This window comes from Colius striatus, chromosome 8, assembly GCF_028858725.1.
Source record: "Colius striatus isolate bColStr4 chromosome 8, bColStr4.1.hap1, whole genome shotgun sequence".
Taxonomy (NCBI): domain Eukaryota; kingdom Metazoa; phylum Chordata; class Aves; order Coliiformes; family Coliidae; genus Colius; species Colius striatus.
In genome coordinates, this window is record NC_084766.1 from 37,967,781 (window position 1) to 37,978,112 (window position 10,332).

At 47.9% G+C, this 10,332-nt stretch overlaps 1 protein-coding gene across 1 annotated transcript; it reads right to left on the reverse strand.

The window, feature by feature from the left end:
- Positions 1–1,509: 1,509 nt before the first annotated feature.
- Positions 1,510–10,297, reverse strand: C8H10orf143 (chromosome 8 C10orf143 homolog). The gene is made up of 4 exons (XM_062000739.1): positions 10,217–10,297; positions 6,216–6,353; positions 5,998–6,063; positions 1,510–5,022 (listed from the first exon to the last, which is right to left on the reverse strand). Exons 1-4 carry the CDS (start codon positions 10,295–10,297, stop codon positions 4,993–4,995), a joined length of 315 nt encoding a protein of 104 aa, XP_061856723.1. The 3' UTR covers positions 1,510–4,992.
- Positions 10,298–10,332: the final 35 nt, after the last annotated feature.

Genomic DNA, 10,332 nt, shown 5'->3' on the forward strand with positions numbered 1-10,332 from the left:
GTGCTCGTGGCGTACTTCAGCTACCGTGTCCTGCACCCCCACGTAGCAGAGGGTGGTTGTACTGCACGTTGTCTCTCTTCAGAGGCCGTTCTGCCCTGGAAACACAGTGCTCTTTGGCAGGACACTCCGTGCTTACCCTTCGAAGGCGGAGGTAGCGGTCCCCAGTAAGCACCTGGCCCCGCAGCACCTGCCTCGGTGCAGAGCATCTGCACGGTTAGCTTCTGATACCCCTGTTTGTCTGTGAATGGAGGTGCCTCAAGGTTCATAAATCTGTATGCAGTAGTATGGGTTCTCTAACAGCAATTCATTTTAATTATGTGAGACATAAAAAGACCACCTACAGATGAGACAATACAGCTGTAAGATTCTCAAGGTTACTATGGGGAATACTTCATAACTGAAGTATGTTTTCCCAAAGGAGTTACACTACCATTTGATTTAATTTTTAATTTTTACATTTTAATCAAAAATAGATCAAATGGTGGTGTTATCTCCTGGGAAACATACTTCAGATATGAAGCAGTCCATGTTCCTTTTAAATATGTAAAGCTGCCATTTATGTATAACTCATGAATGACACCCTGTGTTGCAAGCAAATATCATGCAGCGATTCCTGTATTGTTTCAGTAACAACACCGTAATCACACACAAATATCACCACACCCCATCCTACCAGGCAGGTGCCATGAAATAGCATGGACTTCAGAAGCTGACACACTACATCCCTTGTGCTGAATAAGAGCCACCACGCATGGAAAGCGTGCACGTCGGGATGGGCAGGGACCGCATCCCATGGGGCAGCCGAACACAGAGCGTGCTGGTGTGAAGAGCCACGTGAGAGTAAGGCAGCTGGGGCAGTCAGAGCCAGGCCCAAAGCCCAGCACGGTCACAGCTGGGGTCAGCGCTGGGAGAGCTCACACATACACCCTCACCAAATGGCGTATGGGCTCTTTGGAAGCTGGTGGACGTGTTATTTTGTCAGAGGATGAGGTTCAGAGCAGTGGGTGCCTATGTCATCTTCGTGGGGTTTTTTTTCTCTCCTGTTTGTGTGCATTTAACAAGCAAACAGGATGGCCAAGGCTTTTCCTCCTCACTTGAGAGAGAGTTCGGAATAGCTTGGGAAGAGAGCGCGTCGGATGAGTCTCAGCGCCCCTCCTCCTGGGACCTTTCCCACCCTACCTGTGGATTTCAGTTTTTGTTAACAGCCACCTTGGTAAAACATCTGTGTCCCAGCCAGGGATGCTCTTGGTGCATCTCAGAGTGCTATGGACGTTTGTGCACACGTGGTGTTCGCATGCAGTTATCCTGAGTGCAAGCGTTATGTGTGATCACATGCCAAGGTGGAACTCTTGATTTTATAGTTACTGCCAGTAATGGAGGGGAAAATGGCATTATTAGTGTGTGACTGTTAATCCACTAACACAAGGTATCCCATCACGTTCTCAGGAACCACCATGCAGGGTTCCCAGGAGAGATGCTGAGGGTTTAATACATACACAGTTTCCTCAATTAATTTAGACACGCCATCATTCATTTTAAAGACATTATCTTCAACATACCTGCTGTACAAGTATCAATGTCTTGTCTTTGTGGCTAGTCAAATACAGACTGCCATTAAACCCCACATACCACCCCCCCAAAACTCAATATTCCATCTTTTTTTGGCAGTTGATACGACAAGTTGATGTGTAAGTATCAAATGAAGCAGTAGGTGAATGCTCATACCATAGTTCACAGCAACTGAACCTGGCACAAAGCTTTTACATAACATAGATAACGTATTTGTTATCTTCATCAACGTCACATTCCCACCCCCCTCACATTTGCTCTCATGCTTCTTGCTACTTCAGACATCAAACTGGGAGTAATTCTCGTCTCGTCTCGTGCCTCAGCTGCTTGCCTTTATACAAAATGTATGTACAGTGCCTACCAGCCCAAATCCTGTCCACCTACTAACAGACAAAGTTCCTTCACCCTCAGTGTGTGTGAGAACAGGTGGTAAAGGGGAAAAAAAATGTAAGCAAAGATCGATGCCCTCATCCTTTCTCCCCTTGGTTTCACTGTTGCTGTTCCTTCCCCAGGAGCATCGGCCTGTCCTGCCTGGCCATGTCCGGACCTTTCCAAGGCTGAAACATGTTTTCTTCAGGAAGGAAAAGGCAAGCAAGCAAATTAAAGCGTGCTTACTCATCAAACCAGCTTCACGTTGGCCTTTGAAGACGTCTGGGGAAGTGGCAGGTGAAGGTAAGGGCTTCAGAGGGCAGCACGGGGCCTGTCCGTGGGGTCTGTCTGTGGTTTGCCAGCCCCATTGAGACTGGCAGCTCCCATGAAGGCTCCTCACAGCCAGAAGCCTTTGCAGCACCAAGCCACAGGCTCTCCTTGGGGCTGAGGGAACCAGCTGAGCTCACCTGGACACCAGCAGGTGAGGAGCCCACTCAGCAGCTCCTGTTTAGACCCCTACCCCTACGCAGACATAGTCTGGAGGTTTTACACTGGACTGAACTGAGAAGAAGTTGCCCAAATGAGCAGCTCCTAGTTCAGGCTCCCACGGGGGGATCTACAGGAACTTGGGTCTAATCCTCAGATGTGTGCAACCAGGTGAGGAAAAACAAAACCTGGAGACACGGGTGGGGAGGATCAGCTGAAAAACATTAACATGTAACTGTCTGTTAAACCAAACCTGCAGAGGAATGACTTTCTTCCCAAATCCTGATTCTGCATCTCATTCGTGGCCCAGTCCCACGAGGGGGGAGTGCTGCAGAAACAGAACCGTAACCAATGCAAACTACCGACAGCTTTGTTTGCTTTGCCACCTCAGAGCCTGCAGAAGGCGACTCAGTTACCAAGGGAATAACAGAACTCTAGTCTGTTTGGTACTGCAGCCAAAGCCGTGTTTAATGCTTCTGCTTTTGAAAGTAAGTTTACAAAATACAAAGTTAAAAGTGTTACATTATGTCATCTTCACCGGAATTAAAACCAGGCCATTTGTCTATTTCACTATATACACGTAAATAAAGTAGCAGGGGGTTATTCTGTGTACAAAACACAGCAGCAGGAAGGAGAAACAGTCTCTAACTTTTACCAATACAGCAAAATGTCATTGTTATCCAAGGTGAAGGAAAGCCTTACAAAAATAACTTTGTGGTTCTGCTGCAGATTTGACACAAACCTGCTTTAAAGAAACACTCCCCTGTCCTACCCTGTACAGCGTTCACAGGCATGATCCCAAAGGCTTTGTGATTCTGGCAGATCCTCAACTAACTACAAACACTGTAGGTAGACTTAACCCCACTGCCACGATTATAAACCCTCAGTATATTAACCCATTACACTGCAATTTGTTTTCATCCTGGCTGATTTATAAAGGCCTGCCTCAGCCCATCAGAAAGCATGCTGTAAGGAACCACAGCACAGGCAAAAGAGTCATTTGCAGCTTTATCCAGAGGTGTGTGCATTCTTATCTGTGAAAGAGTCAAGAGAACTGATGATGTTTCTAAATGGCTAAGCACATTTCTGGGCAGCTACCTCACTTTGGGGCACCTTCCCCAGACTGTAACTGAAATGTCCATCCACCCAGAATGCCCTTTCTTGGCAGCAGCATTCCCAGAAATGTAAGTACAGCTCCGTGTGAGGTTTTGTTAGGACTTGTGCAGCAAGGAAGGATGCAGAGGGCTAACAAGAAGGTGCAGTGCATTCTGCCTCCTGCCGTGAACTGCAGCCCCCCAAAGGTTTCTTCATGTATTTTTTTTAATACTGTAAGCCAACTCAAGAAAAACAGCAAAGGGGGAGCTGCTGCTTTTTCACAAGTGCTAGGAAGAGCACCCTTGGACTGTGCAAATGAAGTGTGGGTATCCTCACACCCTGGAATTCTGGTCACACAGGAACTACTTCTTAAATACTGACAATACCAATGAAATTAATGGAGTATTTATATGATGGTCATGTATTTAGGAAGGATATCTCAGCTAGCAACTCAGTGGCTGACCCAATATGGGAACCATTCTAGGGCTGGGGAAAACCTTTGTCTAAGGCTTTTGCAGTCTGGTAAGTCCTACTGGGAAACCAACTTCCAAAAGCCTGTCACTAGATTTTTGCAGCCTCGGAGCCAGGATTTTAATTGAAACTGGCTACTGGCTGCTCTCACAACAGGCTGAGTGCTGCCACACCTGCCACTACCTGTTGTGGGTTGAACTCTGCCCAAAAGCTGAGTGGCTGCAGTGCACAGCTACAGCTCAGCAGTTCTCCAGTGGAGGTTGCTTGTTTTCTGAGCATTGGTAGGTCACAGCAATTTCCCTCCAATGCAGAGGGTTACCACAATGCCATTCTCTTCTGAGCTTTCTGGACTCTTCTGCCTGAGTGAGAGCAGGCACTGAAGTGTCACACCCAAACAGCACAACTTGGCTCTCTTAGGGTCTAAAAATCTGAATGTGTTAAAAGAAATCATATAGTCCTAAATATTGGCAGCATAATTTGTGACAAGTCAATGAAATGATGTTGGCTGTAAGCTCAAGATGTTTTAAACAGACTTGTTCTAATATCACAGCAACTGGAAAGACAGAGCCAGAGAGTTTCAGACAGTGTCTTAACAACTTTGTGAGGACTCCACAGAGCTGAATCTTTGCTTTACTGAAGGTTGTTCAAGTAACACTCCTTTTTCTATGAGATACCTACCTACTGCATTCACACACTCTGCTGAAGACTAGGCCCATAGCCCCTTCAGCTTTACAGGTCTATAACATTATAAATCAGCCTTTCTCTTTTTAAAAAAGTACATACTGAGCTACCTTAAAAGCAGAAGCATTTTTCCTTTCAAGTGTAAAAACAAAGATACTGTGCAAAGAAAGTAACACATACAGCAAACTGCTCTGTGCTGCACACCACACTCCAATCCAGCCTGCGAGGGAGCGTACAGGGATCCCGCTGTACAGGGCTCACAGGTGCACCTTCTGAGGTTAAACAGAAAAGCAGTGCTGCTGGTCTGCCCTCTCTCCATTTCTAGAAGCCCAGGATATGACTGAAGTGCCCCTGAAATGACAAAGATTTCATATCACTAAAACCAATCTCATCAAAACCAGAACTCCCTCAGTACTCAACAGTCAAGAGCAGCTCCTGGACGTCTATTTAAGAAACTTCCCAAGGTTTGGTTAGACAATTTTCAGGGAAAAACAAAACTGCAGGAATACCATAAGCTCTTTGCCTCTTACCAGCCATTATCTCTTGAGGGTTTAGGCTTTCTACTCAGGGCTAAAAAGCCAGTGGTTAATATCCCAGTCATCTCTTTGTGGGAGATTCTAGTGCTACTGCTGCAGTTCTGGCATTCTACAAGGTGCCAAGTCATGGCCGTGGCCACAGCCTACAGAAATGCAACAATAATAAATAAACACAGGTTTGAAACCTGTTTTAAACCAGGTTTTGCTTGGGACACCAAGAGGAGCCTATTACTGAATCAGCTCAGAAGTCAGCATCCTTTAGCTGTCCAAACACACCCACGCTACCTCTTTCAGTGTCTGTGCCAAGCTCTGATTGCTCCTGATTCTTCAGTTAGCTCGTTCCAAACTAGCTTTGGTACATCTGCAGTGTAATATTTTTAGGCTATGTCTGCTCATTGGAAAGGAAGTATCCAATTAAAGGGAAAAAGAGGAGACAGAATGTGAATCCTGGACATTTTATTATGATCTAGTAAATCAGGGATGATACAAAAACAGGGCAGAAGAAGTTGTACGTGAGCGTTTGCTTCGGTTCCTTCCTAAACTCTGCTTTCTAGAGTGAGCTTGAAAAATGTGTTTGCAGTCTCCATATTTTCCAACTGCTGCTGGAAACATATTAGTTTGTGCTCTGCTGGCGTGCCTCAGAAATGCTAAATCAATCTGCCTTCTTTTATTTACATGCTTTATTCCTGAGAAATGTAATTGGGGTTTTTATTAACTTTATGTTTTATGGATCTAATACTTAAGAACAAGTCTATCTTTTATGTCACAGAGAGAAGGTTAATATACTTACAGATTCTCCAGCAATACATCTTGGGCAAGGCTGGGCAGTGCCTCTGCTTCCATGGTTTTCAGAAATCTAATGAACAAAAAAAACATACACAAAGCCATAAAAAAAACCCCAACAAATTGGGGGGGGGGGGGGGGTGGCAATTATTTGCAATTTAATGATAAAATGTATTTGAAATGTGTTCTTCTGAAAACCAGATGTTGTTGACAATACAAACATACCATGGAACTCTTTGTTTTTGTAGCCCAAGGACCACAGTCAGTGGGGATTTTCTGTTTGGGATCCAGCTCCATGGCACAATCAAGGAGGCAGGCATCAGCCTGGTGTGGAACAGCTTCTGAGGGCTTGCACACTCGCTTCTGAAAGAATCAAAAGCAGCACTTAGGGGTCTTTGTATATTTACATGCATTTAAATGTACAGTACACATTTACATGTCTATACATTCACAGTGTTGATTTACATGTCTTTGCAGGTGCCACTGAATACCAGCTCTCAGGATTTTATTGTGTGTGGCCCACAAGGACCTCGCATTCATTCGGAAGGGCGGTAAGTCAGGAAGGGACTAGCAGGCACCGGGCCAGAACACCACACCTCCGTCCTTCACACCGTGTCTCATGCCAGCTGGGCATGGCAGGTCTCCCTAAACTGGGCAGGGGATTGCACGGCAGGTCTCCCTAAACTGGGCAGGGGATTGCACGGCAGGTCTCGCTAACCGTCTCTGTGCCTCAGTTTCATGAACGGGGCATTAAAACGCCACTGGCAAAAGAGCATCCTTCTCCCTCCATTAGTGTGTAATTTAGGGTGGTGTTTATCAAAGGAGTGGATCAGAGGAAGCTGTGTGAAACGACTAATTAAATGGAGGCAGCGGAAGGAAGCCCCTGAAGCCAAGTCAGACAGCCATGAAGGCGCATTTGGGTAGTGACTTTTTTATCTTTCTCTGAATGCTGTCACCTTTTTACAGCTTTCCATTGCTATATCATCAATTAGCTCCAGCTCTGGAAGCTCTAACCTGAGTTATCATCTAGTACTGACGGACATTGGGATGTCCTGCAAACCAAGGGCATCCCCCTCTGGGGAAAGGGCTGGCCTCAGCGGGGATGTCTCTCACTGTGGCCCAGCCTGAGCTCAGAAGCTCCCAAGAAAACTGCTTTACTATGCTGGGTCAAAACTGCCAAGGTTAAGATGCAAATCTCCAGAAGACACTGACTGGAAACTTCCAGAATACCCTTGGCCTGTGACTGCTGTCCCGTGCAAGGGGAAGGCCACCTAAATCCCAGGGGCTCCTTGGAGTTGTACCAGCAAATTAACAGAACAACAGGGAATTTCCAAACTGACACAGGCGTTTCACAGGCTTTGGAACTGTTCTTCTGAAGCCTTTCTGAACAAACTTTGTTTAAGGAGTAACAATATTCAGTCTCTTTCACAAGCGTGTGGTTTCAGAGGCAGGAGGTGTGTGGCCACAGAACTAACAGACTACTGAAGCACAGAAACTAAACTTAAAACTCAAATACGTTATGCAAAAATGAAATGGATCAATACAACAGGAACCTCGGTGGAAAACAGTTGAAACGAGAACACTGCCAAGGAATACAAGATATTTGGATGGGAACTAAATCAAAAAGTGAAATATGTATTGTACTAAGGAAGTGAATAATACAATAACAAAAAGTCTGAGAAGGTCCTCTAAAGACAGGCTGCCTTCCACTGGGAAAACATTCTCTTCCCTTTGTTGCTGAAGAACTCGTCCTTTATTAAAAGGTACAGCGTGGTGGTACAGCAGCGTGACTAGCCAGGCGTGTGAGATGAAGGAGAAAAGGGAGAGAATTACTGACTGCCACACATCAGAGGAAATTTGGCTTATTAAAAATAAATTCAAGGTATTGTTTTTTAGGGGGTTAAGGTACTTAGCATCAGTGACAAGAATTCAGCATACGGAGTAGATGGCTGACAAACTTATCTTCCCAACGCCAAGACAATTTGTGGAAGTTTCTAGCAGAGCCTGGCTTCAGGGAAGACTTCACTGGCTGCAGTTCTCTCTCTCAGCACAGAAACAGTTGATACATCAATCCTGCCTGCTCACAGAACAGACCTAGTGCAGGATTCAAAGAGCCTGTGACTCCAAAGGGCCGACGAGCTCACAAGCCAAAAGGCAAGCAAGGACTTCATCAAAATGAGCAGTTTTGATAGGGAAGGACTGTGCTACAAGCAAGTACAAGCAACAGCAAGCCACACACTGTCCTGTGTCAGGTAGAAAACAGGTCTCTTTGCAGAGAAGGTATGCTGTAACTTCCTTCCCCAGCTAGCAAGTCCTGGAAAACCACATGCATTTTCACTGGTGCTGGGAGCATAACGGCCTTATAGATGCTGCTTTTCATAAATGGTGAAACTAAACTGGTCTAATACCACAACATTTGTCACTCTTCTCCTTGGCATTCTGTCCTGTCTCGTTTCAAGCCAGTGGGCCTCAAGGTCGTTACAAACACAATAGCCAGCCTTTCCTGAGATGGTATTGCTGAATTACTTGCACAGGGAAGGGAGCTCAGAACTCAGTTCCACTAACCAAAGCAAGTAGGGTCAGAATAATCCCTGGGTTTGGAGTCTTAATCATCCCCTTATTTGATTGCTGCTATCATACAGTGCTAGTGGCTGTTGCAACCAGCAAAACTCTGTAGAGCATCACAGCTGTACAAGTTACAAAGGCACACACACTGTCTGCACTGCCACACAGGCTCCTGCCAGTAGCTACAATCGAAAACAACTGTCAGTTACTTGGCTGAGAAACCCCTGCACCACGGTGGAGAGCAGTTTGGTTTGTTCCTGTCACCCCAGCTGTCAGGGAGGTTAAGGGTGGGAGTTTCACCTCGTGTCTGGACAGCATCTGTCTGCAGCAGCTCAACTGTTTGCTGAAATACATCAAGCCATGGTGACTCAGTTGCAATCTGGACCGTAATGACTGCTGTTACAGGATAAAATCAACCTCTAATGGTTTGTCTGGGCAGCTTGACATGGAACATGCTCAAGCTGTAAAATGTTCAGTTCTCTTTTCAGCTACCTTGGAGAGCTCGACTCAGGTATTCAGCTACCCACAGAGCCAACTCTGGGCTGCTGTCATAGAAGTGTCAGAAGAATTTTATCTGGTCTCCAAACAACTGTCTCCTTAACACCTTGTTTAGTGCAATTCATGAACCAGAAGAAAGCTACTACTTGTCTCTCTAACCTCAAAACCAGGAGAAATTCCTTCTTTTGTATGTAACCTGGTCAGTCCCAGTCAGTTCACAGCACAGACATTCCTCCTCTTGTCTGCAAGCGTCGTCTCGCTGATAAATGAGACCAGTCCCTGACCCATACAAGCTTTTGCTCGTGTCACACATGGACAGCGATGATCGAGTAACCGCGGTGCACAGCGTGATCACCAGGATATGTTTTTCTTGGAACTCCTGGTAACTTTTGCAAAGTTAACAGCTTGGCACTTGTCAGGGTGAAGGATGCTTAGAGCGGATGGCAGACACCTTATCAGAATGAATCTGAGTGGAGAAACGCATGCACACAGAGGCTTAGCTGAGATGGAAAACGACTCCAGGAGCCCATCACAGCGACGTTTCAACACACCCCTTTTTTGAGGCACGTCCTGGAGCCGGGACAGCAGCAACCAGAATTAACAGGGCCAGCTGGTAAAGAGCGATCAGCCAAAAAACCAAGGAAACAAAGCTCAGCACGTCACTAAACAGTGACATTCCGCTTCAGATTATGACTGTCCCAAGGACTAACTGAGCAGCGGTGCCAGGCCCCGCTCACGGCTGCGGGCAGCCGCGTTAACAGCGGGCTGGCGAGGCTGAGGGGACTGCCCAGGCCCGGCCGCTGTCCCCGGGCCCCGCCGCTGTCCCCGGGCCCCGCCGCCGCCCCGAAGGTTCCGCCACCGTCCCCGGCACAGCCGCCGTGGCACCGCCAGGGGGCGCGGTCGGCCCGGCCGGGCAGGCGCGCTGAGGGCAGCGGCCTTCCCGCCGGGCGGAGCGCTGGGCCGCGGGGCCTGCGCGCACCGGTAAGGCCGCGCGGGCCGCACCGGGAGCTGCCGAGCCGAACCGTGCCGTGCCGAGCCGAGCCGGGCAGTGTGAGGCGCTCCCCGCCGCTCCCCCCCGCCGCCCCGCTTTCGCCGCCCCCCGGCCCGGTGCCGCGAGGCCGGGCCTGCGGTTCCCGCCGTCCCCGCGCGCGGGCGGAACTCACGCGCTCCGGCTCCCCCGGCTCCGCGTCGCGCGCGCGCAGCGGCCCCCGCCGGCCCCGCGCGAGCAGCGGCAGCGCGGCCATGGCGGCCGGGCCCGGCCCCCGCGCTGTGCCCGCGC